At 41.1% G+C, this 16,047-nt stretch overlaps 1 protein-coding gene across 4 annotated transcripts in view; it reads left to right on the forward strand.

Annotated features, from left to right (window-relative positions):
* The window catches only part of slc4a4a (solute carrier family 4 member 4a), a 79,674-nt gene that overhangs the window by 1,544 nt on the left and 62,083 nt on the right, over positions 1–16,047 (forward strand). For 2 of the 4 annotated variants that reach the window (XM_051110493.1, XM_051110494.1), the window contains exon 3: positions 4,298–4,371. In XM_051110493.1, the coding sequence (XP_050966450.1) occupies positions 4,298–4,371 (74 nt within the window). Of the gene's footprint in view, positions 1–4,169; positions 4,372–16,047 lie in introns of those variants that run through there. The other 2 variants (XM_051110495.1, XM_051110492.1) reach the window with 1 other exon arrangement.

The following is a 16,047-nucleotide window of genomic DNA, read 5'->3' on the forward strand; positions in this document are numbered from 1 at the left end:
ACTCCTTGTGCGAACAGAGATGTGATCTCTCCATCATTCAATCCAGTCTGTCTTAAACAGAAAAAACGGAGACAGACTAAATCCAGAAGAACTGTGGCAACATCTCCAAGATGCTTTAAGAGACCTATACCTACAAAGCTACAGTACTGGATAGAAATAACTTACTTTAAACCATTTTTTAGCTGGTGAAAATACTAGTGGCCTAACACTTTTTAAGGCATAGTACTGTACCTTCAAAGATTTTTGTTATGGCCTTAATTCTATTCAGTCACCAGTTGTTCAAAATAGCTGATGTTTAACAACAGTTCACCCATCAGATGATAAAATACTTCTATTTGCAAGAAAACATGAAGTCATCTAATGTAGAGGAGCACTGTTGGTGCTTGCTGTGTCATTATCTGTTCTATAGGTGGCAATGAAGATTGTGGGAGGAAGAGGGATAGTTTTAGTGTGATGGGACAAGTAACAGTCAGAGTCTGATGCTCAGAAAACAGTTTTAGTGCTGATTTTTATTTTATTTATTTGCCTACTTTATAATGGCTGACAAAAGTATTTTTCAAGAGATTTTTACCCTGGATGAATTGAGAGCCTGCCACTGACTCTTACATAAATGTTTTCCTTACAATTTGTACATTCTGTACAAATGAGATTACTATAAACAGGATTGTTTTGTCTGTGGTTATCATACGGGTTATGAATTTTGACATTGTCTATAAAACTGGTATTGTTGATGGTTGCTTTTAACAGTCCCAACTTTGCTGTGTGGTAATGTCTAGGTGTTAGAAACATGGTGTTGTTCACAAACCCTTCTGTTAAACCTATTCACTGATCTATTAACCACTCATCTAGTATTATATCACATCATAGATAACCAAATGCTATACAATTATTCACACCTCTGTTTGTGTCGCAGTTAACCCACCATATGTGGTTATTGTTTAACAACATGTGTAAGTGTAAAAACCCCGCCGGCCTTAGTTATATGGCCTTTTAAATGGTGGTTAGTGTATTACTAACTTACTTTTAACTTTCATAAAAGTTAAATGGCTCTTTACATGACACACATCTTAATGTGCTATACAACGTCACTTTTTGCAATTGCAACGTAGGCTTATTGGGAAAGTGTGCCTACCTACATTTTCTCAGAAAACTCAAAAATGTACCTATTTGTACAATTCACTGCAGTTTCTAGTGGAAGTGAACACTAGAGGCAGTAAAAAAGACTTTGCTTTTTTAACTTTTTTGCACAATACTGTGTTATAACCTCACACTTTTACCATAGTGTATGATCTCTGAACTAATACATATTTACATTTCTGTCACAAAACCAGTTATATATGGCTTTTCTGTCATAGTAAACTTAATCAGTAGCCTACCTGGTACTACATTGCACATGCTGAGCACACAGATTCACAAATCATGATAAAAGAGACTTGTAGAAGCAATTTAAAATGGCATGGTTGACTCAGCAAATGCGTTTTATCTCACATTTGTAGTGTTAATGCAATCAAATCAGTTTAGGATACGGTTTGGTGAAGGTGGTACATTATTTGCTTCATATTTTAGCACTACTCACTAGTCGTTTACTCTCCGAACTTCTGCGGTACATATAATCACCAATGTAATAACGTGTTGCCAGATTCACATTCAAATTTCGGATAACACTGATCACACTTTTAGTGCTTCTTCCTGCAAGAAGCAATGTAATATCATTTTGTTAAAATGTCACTACAGGCACATTTTTTTTCAATGAGCTTGGGTTGCAGAATTGAGTGGTTAAACTTGGCATTTTTTCAGCATGCTTGATTGCATCTAGTTGAGATATGCAGTGACACTGGGCGCTCAGGGAGCTCTGCGATCTTATCAGATAGAAACAAGCTCTATCCTTCCGGTTTTTGTTTACATCTTGGTTTGTATTTATGGTTTTGTAAACATGTAATGAGCCCATAGAGGAAATCATTATCTAAAGTGTTCTTGTTTTTAATGGATTTTAGAAAAACACTCTATTATCAAACCTGTATAGATGATTGTGATCTGAACAAATAACATCATATCCATTTACTGCACGCTTGTAGTCATACCTTTATTCCTGAAAGTGAATGTCAGTGCCTGAATTGTTTCGGTCTGGTCTTTGGACTTCTTTCTAATGTGACAAAGAGCAGTCACACCTTGCTTGGAGCAATAATCTTTATCCCTAGTGGGCAAATGGCTACATGCTCCCCCAGATGCAACTGTAAAGTGTACTTTACACAGCATACATTTTATATTGAGAGTGTTTTGAAGTCTCAATGAAGAATTTAAGCTATTATAACTTCCATGTATTAATGGACAGGGAAGCATTGTGCTCTAACAACATACTCTTTAATAGCCAAAATAATCACTTTTAAATCACTGTTACAGTTGCTTAATTTTAGTACGTAGTCTTAGCCAGACAGAACATGTCTTATGAAGATTTAATTGCTTGATGTTGTAAGAATTGACTTGACACTCAGAATTGACTAAAAAGAATCATCTTATAGGAAAATGTAAATGTTAGCTCTGTGTTTTGGTTGGTTTAAGCAAAAAATAGTTTTGGCTCAAAGTATCGAAATTAACAATAACTTCTCCGGTGATATAACTGACTTTATTAAAAAGTATTGTAAGGAATAACATACCACCTCAACTCTTATTATTGAAAAATGTCAAACAGGAAATGAGTTCATTTCAGCCCAGCTATGCATCTTTATCCTCCTCATTCCAGAAATCCAGCATATTGGAGAAATTAGTTTGAGTTGTTCTTGCTGTATGTTTTTGGTACGCTTAGACGTTTGGTCTGATTTTTATTTTATTTTATTTTATTTTATTTTATTTTATTTTATTTTATTTTATTTATTTATTTAGTATTTTACGTACAGTACACTCTGTAAATGTGCAATGTTTGTATTTATCTACCAATACTGGTGAAAACAAACATAGTCATATATAATAATATGTGACCCTGGACCACAAAACCACAGGTATATTTGTAGCAATAGCCAACAATACATTGTATGGGTTAAAATGATAAATTTTTTTTAAGTAAATATCATGTTCCAAGAGGGTTTTTTTTTAAATGTATAAAATATAATAAATGATAAATTTGTAAAATATATAGAGCTTCATTTGGACAACTTTAAAGGCGATTATCTCAATATTTTGATTTTTTTGCGCCTCAGATTACAAATGGTTGTATCTTGGCCAAATAATGTCCTATCCTAACAAACCATACATCAATAGAAGGCTTATTTATTCAGCTTTCAGATAATTTTCTCAGTTTTCAAAAAAACTGACCCTTATGACTGGTTTTGTGGTCCATGGTTACATATGAGATAAAAAAAAAAAAAACTCATCTCACAATTATTATATAATAATATTAATATAGATATGTAATTTTGAAATGAATTCCAGCCTTGCTATGAATTTTTGTCCTCATTAAATATTGGACAAATTTATCTTAATTCCAACATGTTATTTTTATAACTACAGTATTTACCGAAATGCAAATCGCTTTTTTTTTTTTATCTCAAACATGGTTTGAGTTATATTCCAAAGTGACTTTTTATTTCCCAGTATTTTACATTATTTCTTAATGTAATAATAAACCAATGCAATACTTTGTTTTTTTCTCTCTATCTCTCAATGAAACAATGAAATCTTGACCTGTTTGACTACAGTCAGGTGCGAACTAATTTTAGGAAAATACAGTAGCCTAAACATTGTTTGTAAAGTTTCTTATTTCAGGACAGATTAAGTTGTTTCATTATTGATCTAATGCCACAAGGGCATATAATGCCCCATAATCTCTTGAGTATAATAGACCAGCTGGGGAAATCCGATTGTCATAAATAGTGTTTGAGTCCATGCTTAGTGTTTATTCCCACCCACATGTAACTTGTTGTATTAGCGTTAGTATCACTCGTTAGCTGATCTGAAATCTGTGTGTGGCAGCCCGGCTCACACCTCCTGGACATCAGACTCAATTAGCATCTTACTAGGCTGCCCAGCCTGCCCCATCCCCCATAGACCGGATTACCCTCCCAATGTCTACCTGACCGCTCCTGCGTCCCCTCAAGGGCAGCACTCAGAACAGGACCGTGTCCCATAAGTTACACCGAACACCTAATAACCAGGGCTGGATCCAGAACCAAAGACTCACCCCTGGGAACATGGCTAGTACTAGCCAAAACACACTGCAAGTGAATGAGCCGCGCCGCTACGGCTCCACGTTGTCTTTAGAAGAGAAATGTGAGCAGTCTTTTTTCCTCTTTTACTACTACAGGGTGGAGGATGAGGCCGTGCTGGACAGAGGGGCCTCGTTACTCAAACACTTATGTGACCAGGAAGAAGTTGAAGGTGAGTACCTCATTTTTAGTCTAAAGTTTTGATTTGGATTGTGAACCGTTTTAAAATGTAAAGCCTAGGAAATGTTTCTTATGTGAAGTCATTTGGGTTTTGCTTTGATAAAGTTAGATTTGAGTGTTACGTTTAGTATGTTTACTTTAGGGTGAATAAGATGTAGGGCACAAATACCAGGTGACGTTGTGTTTACCTTTCCAGCTTCCTTTCAGTCCAAAGATAGATTTAAATGAGGGTTAGTGTGTGACGTTTATCAGAATGCTGTTTAAGAGCATGTTTAAAAAAATACTTTTAGGAAAGTTATAGAATAGAATAAAAATAAATAAAAAATGCATAATAAAATAAATGAATTAATAAACAAATATACACTCTAAAAAATGCTGGGTTAAAAACAACTCAACTTGGGTTATTTGGCAACCCAGCGCTGGGTAAATATTGGACAGAACACATGCTGGTTTAATTTGACCCAGCTGTTTGGGTTAAATGTTTTTATCAAACATGTTGTTTAAAAAATATTATGTTGCTGGTTTAAAATGGACTGGAACTTATAAAAACACGCACAAAATTACCAGAGGCAACAGCAATTGTAACGGGGGGAGTGAGGCGAGAGACGAGCGGATCCATACGCAAACTTTTATTGTAAGGACGTGACAAAGACATGGTCAAAGGCAGGCAGGGTCGAACAACAGCAGACAGGTGTATGGACAGCGAGACAAGAGTAAACCGTAACAGGCGAGGGTCAATCCAGCGGCGAACGTTATCCGAGAGGGGCTAGGCAAGAGAGTGGTCAGACAAGCGAGAGATCAAAACAACAAGGCAAACAAGGTAACTAGACGGGGAAAACTAGGAGAAACGCTTCGTATGAAAGATAGACAATACAATCCAATACTCGGCGAGGAGTGACAGGAAGACCGGGGTATTTATACAGTCTCTGATTGGACAGGAGGAAGTGCAATGGCTGATGGGGAGTGTAGTCCGGGGTGTAGTGTGGCAGTCCGTGCGTGACAAAACGCAAGAGCGACATCTGGTGGTGAGCGGTCCGCAGCTCACCGACCAGATCATGACATAGCCCCCCCCAAAGAGCGGCTTCCAGACGCTCCAACAGAACAACAGTCCATGGGAGTGGTGGGGAGGGAGCGAGACAGGGTGAGGGTTGGAGGGCCAGGCCCCTGCGGAGGACCCGGTGATTGAGGCAGGACCGGCAGAGCGGGAGCCCTCCAGGGCGGAGCCGGAGGCGGAGCAGGCAATGCAAGAGCCCTCCAGGACTGAGCCGGTGGAGCCCTCCAGGGCGGAGCAGATGGTGCTAGAGCCCTCCAGGGCGGAGCCGAAGGCAGAGCAGACGACGCTAGAGCCCTCCAGGGCGGAGCCGGTGGAGCCCTCCAGGGCGGAGCCTGAGGCGGAACAGGCGGCGCTAGAGCCCACCAGGGCGGAGCCGGAGGCTGAGCAGGCAGTGCAAGAGCCCTCCAGGGTGGAGCCAGAGGCAGGGCAGGCGACGCTAGAGCCCTCCAGGGCGGAGCCGGAGGCCGAACAGGTGGCACTAGAGCCCTCCAGGGTGGAGCCGGAGGCGGAGTAGGAGCGCAGCAGCCCTGCGGGCGCAACAGGAATCTGCATCACGCTCTGGGACCTGGGGAGAGCAGGGACAGAGGAGGCAGACAGAATAGAGGGAGAAGCCGCAGCAGCCCCGGGCGGAACAGGAGGCGGAGCAGCCCGGGCGGAACAGGAGGCGGAGCAGCCCTCCGGGGCGGAACAGGAGGCGGAGCAGCCCTCCGGGGCGGAACAGGAGGCGGAGCAGCCCTCCGGGGCGGAACAGGAGGCGGAGCAGCCCTCCGGGGCAGAACAGGAGGCTGCGTCATTGACTGGGACCTGGGGAGAACAGTGACAGAGGATGCAGACAGGAAAAAGGGAGAAGCAGAGAGTTTGGTGGTTAACGCCCCCTCCGTAAGAGGTTCTACGGCCGGCGCCGACACCTCTGGAGGCATTGGCGCAGCTTCTCCGACGGGGAAGGCCTCTGAAGCAGACTTGAGACCATACGGGACCTCTGAAGAAAGCCTGTGATCAAATGGGAGCTCTGGTGCAGGCTTGTGATCAGGTGAAAGCTCTGGTGCAGGCTTGTGATCAGCCGAGAGCTCTGGTGCAGGCTTGTGATCAGCCGAGAGCTCTGGTGCAGGCTTGTGATCAGCCGAGAGCTCTGGTGCAGGCTTGTGATCAGACGAGAGCTCTGGTGCAGGCTTGTGATCAGACGAGAGCTCTGGTGCAGGCTTGTGATCAGGCGAGAGCTCTGGTGCAGGCTTGTGATCAGACGAGAGCTCTGGTGCAGGCTTGTGATCAGACGAGAGCTCTGGTGCTGACCTGGGAACAGGCGTGTCCTCAGGAGCACAGTGGGCCGCCCACACACACCACATGGCCACTGCCACTAAGGGAAGAGCAGCAGCGATGACGTCACTTGGCTTGTGGGGATCTGCTGTAACGTGGCTTGACTCAGGAACAACATGGCTTGACTCGTGGGGCACAGCTGTGACTGGGCTTGACTCGTGGAGCACAGCTGTGACTGGGCTTGACTCGGGAGAACGACAGCTGTATCTTGGCTTGACTCAAGGAGAACGGCAGCTGTGCTTTGACCTGACTCAGTTGCTTGACCGGACTTGGAAGCTTGACTTGACCCTGGGGTAGCAGCCGCGACGTGAAGGAGCGCCACTTTAGCTGCCCATACGGCCCTTAGGGGTGAGTCCAGCACGTGGGCCATCATAAGCCGTGGTCTTGGGATGTCAGGAGAGACGTGACCGGACTCAAGAACCACGGCTGCAACTTTGCTTGACTCAGGAACAGCCGCTGTTATGTGACTTGACTCAGAAACCGCTTCAGGAAGTGCGGCCATGATGGGTGCAGACTCGGGTGCAAAAGACATGACGTGAACAGGCTGTGGCTTGGCTGACGAGGCGTTAGCAGGCTTTGACGTAGCGCCCATCTTGTGCAGTGGCTCTGGCGTGGCAGCCATCTTGTGCAGTGGCTCTGGCGTGGCAGCCATCTTGTGCAGTGGCTCTGGCGTGGCAGCCATCTTGTGCAGTGGCTCTGGCGTGGCAGCCATCTTGTGCAGTGGCTCTGGCGTGGCAGCCATCTTGTGCAGTGGCTCTGGCGTGGCAGCCATCTTGTGCAGTGGCTCTGGCGTGGCAGCCATCTTGTGCAGTGGCTCTGGCGTGGCAGCCATCTTGTGCAGTGGCTCTGGCGTGGCAGCCATCTTGTGCAGTGGCTCTGGCGTGGCAGCCATCTTGTGCAGTGGCTCTGGCGTGGCAGCCATCTTGTGCAGTGGCTCTGGCGTGGCAGCCATCTTGTGCAGTGGCTCTGGCGTGGCAGCCATCTTGTGCAGTGGCTCTGGCGTGGCAGCCATCTTGTGCAGTGGCTCTGGCTCAGGATTGATGGCTGTAATTTGACTTGAGACAGAAGCGACAACTGTAACTTGACTTGACATAGTATCAACAGCTCTGACTTGACTTGACACAGGAAACACAGTTTTAATTTCACTTGCCTTAGAAAGAGCAGCGCTGACTTGACTTGGTGCAGGAAACACAGCTCCAGCGTGACTTGGCTCTGGCATGGCAGCTGTGACGTGACGGAGCTCTGTTTTCGCCGCCATTGCTCGAGCGCGCTCCGACACGGCCGCCATCTCACGAGCGATCCAGGCGGCAAATGTGTCCGTGGCTTCGCGCTCCGGCGCGGTCACCATTCCGTCAGCGGGATGCGTGGCCGCCATTACCGCGTTGTCGCGTTCCTCCTCCGCGACACCCACAGTAAACGGCGATCCCACACACAACAAAACATAATCCAGAAAACGCTCAAGGGAAGAACGCGGAGCCTCACGACGGAGCCGTGAGTTGAGCGGCTGATTCATGCCCTCGTGAAACAGATCTATTAAAACACAGTCTGGGAGATCGGAGTAATGGGCAATGTCCAGAAATTCTTGGATGTAGCCCTCGAGCGTTCGTGTGCCCTGCTCGAGGGCTAACAACAGTTTTGTGGTGTTCACCTGCGTGGCGTCCGGATGAGAAGTTGCTGGATCCTGTAGTGGCCGAGTATTCTGTAACGGGGGGAGTGAGGCGAGAGACGAGCGGATCCATACGCAAACTTTTATTGTAAGGACGTGACAAAGACATGGTCAAAGGCAGGCAGGGTCGAACAACAGCAGACAGGTGTATGGACAGCGAGACAAGAGTAAACCGTAACAGGCGAGGGTCAATCCAGCGGCGAACGTTATCCGAGAGGGGCTAGGCAAGAGAGTGGTCAGACAAGCGAGAGATCAAAACAACAAGGCAAACAAGGTAACTAGACGGGGAAAACTAGGAGAAACGCTTCGTATGAAAGATAGACAATACAATCCAATACTCGGCGAGGAGTGACAGGAAGACCGGGGTATTTATACAGTCTCTGATTGGACAGGAGGAAGTGCAATGGCTGATGGGGAGTGTAGTCCGGGGTGTAGTGTGGCAGTCCGTGCGTGACAAAACGCAAGAGCGACATCTGGTGGTGAGCGGTCCGCAGCTCACCGACCAGATCATGACAGCAATAATCAAAAGATGAACATTTATTATTAAGCAAGAACACATGGACAAAATACAAGACAAATTTATTTGGGCGAATACAGCATAGTTTACAATATTACATACATGTGTTTGTTTAACAAGCATTTTAGATATAAAAAATAACATATTAATGTGATCTAATTTAAGGCTTAATAAAATAGCACAGTGATTTCCTGATAATTTACTTTTATAAATTACACAGTGATTTCCCCTATGTCATCCAAGATGTTCATGTCTTTCTTCCTTCAGTCGAAAAGAAATTTGGTTTTTGAGTAAAACATTCCAGGATTTTTCTCCATATAGTGGACTTCAGTGGGAACCAACAGGTTGAAGGTCCAAATTGCAGTTTCAGTGCAGCTTCAAAGGGCTCTACACAATCAAAAAATGTACAAATTTATTTACTTTTTGTCCACAAATGCCTGTCTTGCACTAGCTCAACCTCACGCATTACGTAATCACGCACGCATGATGTAGACAGAAGTACCGACCTAGTGTTTACAAAGCAAACGTGCAAAGAAAGTCAAATGCACATTACAAAAAATGGTAAAACAAAGATGTCGGGCGATTTTTAAGTTCTAGAAAATGAGATGGAGTTTTTCACCCTACACTACTTTTTTGAAACGGAGCACACGGGCGAAGAACTAACCGTTTGTGACTTTTCCGATGTGATTATGTAATACGTGAAAATGTGCATCGCCAAGTGAAAGTGCTAGTGCAAGACAAGCATTTGTGGTTAAAAAGTATATACATTTTATTTTTTAAGAAAATGACCGATTGTTTTGCTACACAAAACCCTTATTCCTCAGCTGGGATCATGTAGAGCCCTTTGAAGCTGCATTGTAATTGCATTGTGGACCTTCAACCCATTGGCTCCCACTGAAGTCCACTATATGGAGAAAATTCCTGGAATATTTTACTCAAAAAGCTTAGTTTCTTTGCGACTGAAGAGAGATAGATATGAACATCTTGGATGACATGGGGGTGAGTAAATTCTAAGGAAATCTTTATCTGGAAGTGAACTAATCCTTTAATAGTTCCTCAACAGGTGTCTGAGCTACATACAGCAGATATCTTTAGCTTTTGAAGGATTGCAGGGAGGAGAGATGGATCTGTGTTTCGTCAATTTGCATGACTTTAAGTGTTCCTTATCCTTTCAGCCCTGATTGAACACCGTTCCTCCTCTTCCTGCTGTCAGAGTGTGGCAGAGGCTGTGTTCACAATGAGTAATAGCTGACTGCTTAATGAATACTGCACAGTATAAACTCTATACAGCCTACTATTCTTTAAAACAGGAAGGAAACCGGTGTTATGCAATGATAAACATTTCAAAAAGTGGTATGTTACTGCTGCACGTGCATGGTGTCCAGTTATGATGTTGGGAATAATAAATAATTGTGTGCAAAAATGTCTCAACTTTTGGCAAAAAATAGAAAACATAAAAAAAACATCTTCAGTGTCACATGATCCTTCAGAAATCATTCCAATATGCTGATTTGCTGCTCATTTCTTATTCTTATTGAACTGATTTTTTTTTTCAAAACAGTTCAAAACAGGATTTATTAAAATATAATACTTTTGTAACATTATAAATGTCTTCCCTGGTGAAAAAAAAACAGCATATTCTGGTTAGATATGTTTTGAAGCTTGGCTGCTGGTTTAAGCTGGTCCTGAGCAGGAACTAGTTCCTTAGGACCAGCTTAAACCAGCTTAAACCAGCAGTCATGCTTCAAAACAGGGTTTACTGTCCATTTTCATCCATTTAATGCATCTTTGAAGAATAAAAGTATTAATTTCATTAAAAAAACAAAAAAAAAAAAAAAAAACGTGTTGCCTCCAAACTTTTGAATGGCAGTGTATCGGGATGCAACAATACAGTTAGTCCACAGTTCAATACGTACCTCAGTTTTCGGCTAGGTTCGGTTCTGATATCTTGCCACTTCAGTGTGTTTTTTTTGCAACAAATTAACAAAATACTCCCATAAACCTCAGTACAGTGGAAAAAGCGTGGTTTAGTATATGTCTGGCAAATTTTTCTTTTGAGAGAGGTATTATTTTTCAGATTTTTACGCAAAACAAAATGGGTTTCATTCATACTGCCAGAGGGCACCCTCATGCAGAAAATCCACATATGCGTCAAAGAAGTATCACTGATGACGTTCCGTTCCAGCTTCTCTAATATGGATAAAAGCATCGCTATTTCTGTGACAGAGTAAAAACAAGATATAGCGTTAAACGTTTTGAATGATGAAATGTAAGGACAATAAACACCCGTCTGCAATAATATATGGTTTATCTGTGTTTTTCAAACCATCTTGTGTATTTTCATAAGCCACTGCTAATCGACATACATAGAATATGAGTACAGAGTTTATTGTCTGCCTCATTCTGTGATAAGAATCCACATCAGATCACATAAGGAAGTTATTTCATGTTGTGAATTAAAAACAAGTTATAATGTTTTTATAACTCTTTTGTTGGACAACAGGTTTAGACAGGCTTATCATTGCATGTCATTAAAAGGGAAGATGCTCTGCATGTGTTGCTTTTTCAAATATAAACGGGGAAGCGTTTCCTCATCTCAGCACGTGAAATCACGGGCACACAAACAGCAAATTCAGAGAGAAATAAAACAAGTAAGTTATTTAAATGCAAACCCGAAAAACCCCAATTTGCAAGCGCGTATTGAGCCGTGGATGTCATACCGAACTGTTCAAAATTATATTGAGAATTGTGACATCCCTAGTAGTGTACACTGAAAAGAACATTAGTCTTTGAAATCTGAAAAAATAGCATTGGCCTGCCCTCAAAGTGAACTGTAACAGATCAACATGTGCCTGCTAGACAAAGAGCCCATATGTGGCAGTACTTTTCGAGGTAGAGCTTTATTAGCAGCTATATTAGCATGCACAGTGGTGTGTCACTATCTTCTGTACTTGTACCCTCCAGCTCAACAGCTCTGTTACTGCGGTAACACAAGGTGCTCAGATGTTGAAGCCCATAGGGTCTAGCCAGATTCAGGGAATACTCTTTATCCAGTGACGAATTGCGTGCCACTCCAATTCAGGCCTCTTTCTATGGTCGCTTAGAAAAGGGTCCCTCTGAAAGAACAGGAAGCTTGGCACAAAGCTGGCTCGACAATGTGTGGTTCCTCCCTCCCTCTTACCTCTCCCTTTCCTTCTCTTAGTCCTTGCTCTTACTCCCTTTTCCGTATTTTGCTCTCACCCATCCCAGCATAGGTGGGATCCCTATTCATAAATGGTTCTTGATGATTTTACTGGACCAGTTGTTTGTTTATTGAAAACAAACAAAGAAAAAGGCAAAATGTCAAAAGTGTGCAATAATTTTCCAGAATGTTTGCTATTGATAAAAATTGATAAAAACATATTGGATGTGCTCTGGAGATTTTTACCTTTAGACAAATAGGCAGATAATAAGTCACTTCCTCAATATAATTTAATCCATAATTGGATTAATTAATTTTAACAAAATAAATATAAAATAATTCATACTATGACATTGTGACAAATTACATTGTCACCAATTATGATCTATTGTAGTTGTTGTAATGCGAAGTACACATGAACTTCCATATATTGGTAATTAAGATAAGGAGATAAAGAGATGAACAGATGAGATAACAAACTCAACAAACAAATACATGTCACCTTTGGAAAAAAAATTTGGACAGCTTCCAAATGCAGTGATCTTTCGCTGGCATTGAAAGTATATTAGAAAAGAAACAGCAGTGCTGTGAATCCAGTTTAAATACACTGCATAATTTATAAGAATATATGATGAATCTTATGACTTGGCACAAAATAAATAGACCTTTGTATTAAGGTTCAGTGGATAATCATTTTGACCTTGTGCATTTTTGTCAGGTGGAACCATGTAAAGTACTGGAGACTTTACAGAAAAACAGGAGCATACAGTATATTCTCAATATAATAATATGAGACAAATATATACAGTAATATTCATAGATCAACTTTGATCAGACTCCACTTAAAAAGAAAATCCAGCCGTTGGCTTTCAACCCAGGACATCCTGAATCTGTTTAGACATATGCAGCTCTTTTATTGCATCAAATGTATTCATTTATGTACGACTTAAAAAAGTAAGTCATTTTATAACAAATATTGACACAGAAAATAAATACAATACACAAACAATACAGAATGTTCTTACATGAACTAACTTGACTCATCTATAGTCATTTGGACTATCTTTTACATTTAAGACAGGATGCCACTGCTTCCAATGGCTTCGTTTGTCGACTAATGGTAGGGATTGTCCTGCGTTTAACCTTGTCACACTTTGTTATATCACTAAGCTCATGAATCACTGTGGTGGTCTATTAGTCTCTCTGATGGAGTGAATCATGATCACTATGTGACCTGTGGCACCACAGCTGGAGTGAAATTGTAAAGATGGTGTTGTAAGTTAAAAACAAGATGCACCTGAATAAATCTTTAACTTTTAACTGGTGCATAAACTTCATCTGAGATGTGCTGTAGCACTGTAACCCTATTATTACTGCGTTTCATTAACATTTCTGGAAAAAAAACGCTGACACCTAAACACTTAAAACTTTCAGTAGTCAAAATTCTGTGCATCAAAAGCAAACAATTGATTGGTTCCGCAATAAATTGCTTTGTTTAAAGGCAGATGTTGGTTAAACACTAATGCATACGGCCCTATTTAACAATCTAAGTGCATGGTCCAAAGTGCATGGTAAAGGTGCACTTAGGGCATGTCCGAATCCACTTTTGCTAGTTTAACGGCAGAAAAAAAATGCACAAGGTTAAAGTGAACACAATAATAATCTTTTACATTGTAATCCTTTAATTTTTAATATTTGGCATGTTTGTGCACTGCAGCGGTTTTCCCGCGGAATTGGGCTACTTTCATAACACTGTTGCCGTGGGTTGAAGTGATCCCAATAATGTGATATTTATCCCTTGGAATGTGAATTTTACCAGGGGAACCCTGCTAAAAAAATGTGTATTTTACCGCTGGAACACGATTTTTATGGTTGAACCATTGGCCAGTTTCGAGTAGCATTTGGGCAGGTTTTGTTGTGAAAACCTGGCAACCCTGGCTGCACATCCCTGTGTGTGTAATAAGCAGAGTGTACGTGCATTGTGCACCCACCTATAGGCGCATATCTGTCGCTCCATTTAAATAAATATAAAAAATACTGCGCCGTTGACTTAAGACCAGGTTTTAGTTGGTCAATGGCGCAATCGTTTTCAGATGCCTCAAAATAGCAACGCTCCAACAATGTGCCTAAACATATCTCGTTTTCAGACCTGCACGCCCATAGGCGAACAGATGGGCTCAAGTGCATTTGCTATTTAAAAAAAATGGCACTGGACGTAAAAATGATACCTGCGTTGGGCTGAAATTAGTAAAAAAAACACGTCGGATTGCACCATAATAATTAATAATTATTAAACTTGAATGTGCATAGCACACTGTGCTAATGTAAATTGCTTATTTGACAACTTATGCCATGTTAGACATTTTGGATTATTGCTTGCTTAATTAAACATCTTAGTTTAGCTTTCTGAGATAGATGGTATCAGGTCTGGTCTGCAAATCTGCACTGATGTCACTGGTCCAGTTAGAGATGCATTTCACACAATGAAACATGAAGTTTCAAAAAGTTACACAGTAACACAGTGTTGGAGTGTAGCTTTTATAAATGGAGATCATGTGACTGAGGAAGAGACATGGAAAGTGTCTACATGATATGGATCTAAACATTGGACATTCTGTACTACCTGCTAGCTCTCTCAGCCAAAATATTTGGTTTGACAGTCTGCAGCAAACCCCTCCGGTGAAGTCCACCATTTCCTGCATAAATTGCATTAAGGAAGTCACGCCATTTATTTACGTCTTTACTCAGGTTACATCATATGGTGTATCCAATTGGCCACAAGGAAACAGTCAACAGCTCCTGACCTTAGGGACACTACACATTATTTATCTTGCAGATGTTGAACTGTGTTGCTGCAGGATGGTCACGTGGCTTGTGTTATCTTGACAGTAGGGAGCAGTTTATCTCATGACAACAACAATGTTAGGACTGGCATTATTGTATTTACTTGGCTTGAATTGAGTCAATTAGTTCTGTATGTGTTTATCTACGTCATCAAGTGCATTTTATGTATACTGAGGGGAATTCACTCAGAGCTGCAGAGTTGCAGCCACTGATAATGTTGTTATTGCGCATGCTGCCTGTGATGTGTTCGCACACGATTCATGCAAATCATACTTTATTCCATCATTTTATCATATGATTTGGCAATAGCCAACAATACATTGTATGGGTCAAAATTATCATTTTTCTGGTATGCCAAAAATCATTAGGATATTAAGTAAAGATCATGTTCCATGAAGATATTTTGTAAATTTCCTATTGTGTATATATGTCAAAACGTAATTTTTGATTAGTAATACGCAAATAGTTGTATTTCGGCCAATATGACCTTGGACCACAAAACCAGTCAGAGGGATCAGTTTTTTTAAATTGAGATTTATAAATCAGCAATAAATAAGCTTTTCATTGGTGTATGGTTTGTTAGGATAGGACAATATTTGGTCAAGATACAATTATTTGAAAATCTGGAATCTGAGTGTGCAAAAAAATCTAAATATTGAGAAAGTTGCCTTTAAAGTTGTCCAAATAAAGTTCTTAGCAATGCATATTACTAACAAAAAAATAAGTTTTGATATATTTACGGTAGGAAATTTACAAAATATCTTCATGAAACATGATCTTTATCTTTATCCTAATCATTTTTGGCATAAAAGAAAAATCAATCATTTTGACCCATACAGTGTATTTTGGTCCAGGGTTACGTTTTATAAATAATTATAAAGAAATCCAATAAACATTTTTTAAACTTTTTTAAAATTGAATGAATAAGTAACTTTTTTTATGACCATAACGCACAATGGTTTAAGCGAAAGGTGTTTTTTTAAAGAATTAAAAGTGACAGTAAAGACATATTAATAATGTAATAAATGTTGCTATTTTATGGTTTCGATTCATTAAAGAATCCTGAAAAAAAGTATTATGGTTTCCACAAAG

The sequence above is a fragment of the Labeo rohita genome, chromosome 5 (genome assembly GCF_022985175.1).
Source record: "Labeo rohita strain BAU-BD-2019 chromosome 5, IGBB_LRoh.1.0, whole genome shotgun sequence".
In the NCBI taxonomy this organism is placed as follows: Eukaryota; Metazoa; Chordata; class Actinopteri; order Cypriniformes; family Cyprinidae; genus Labeo; species Labeo rohita.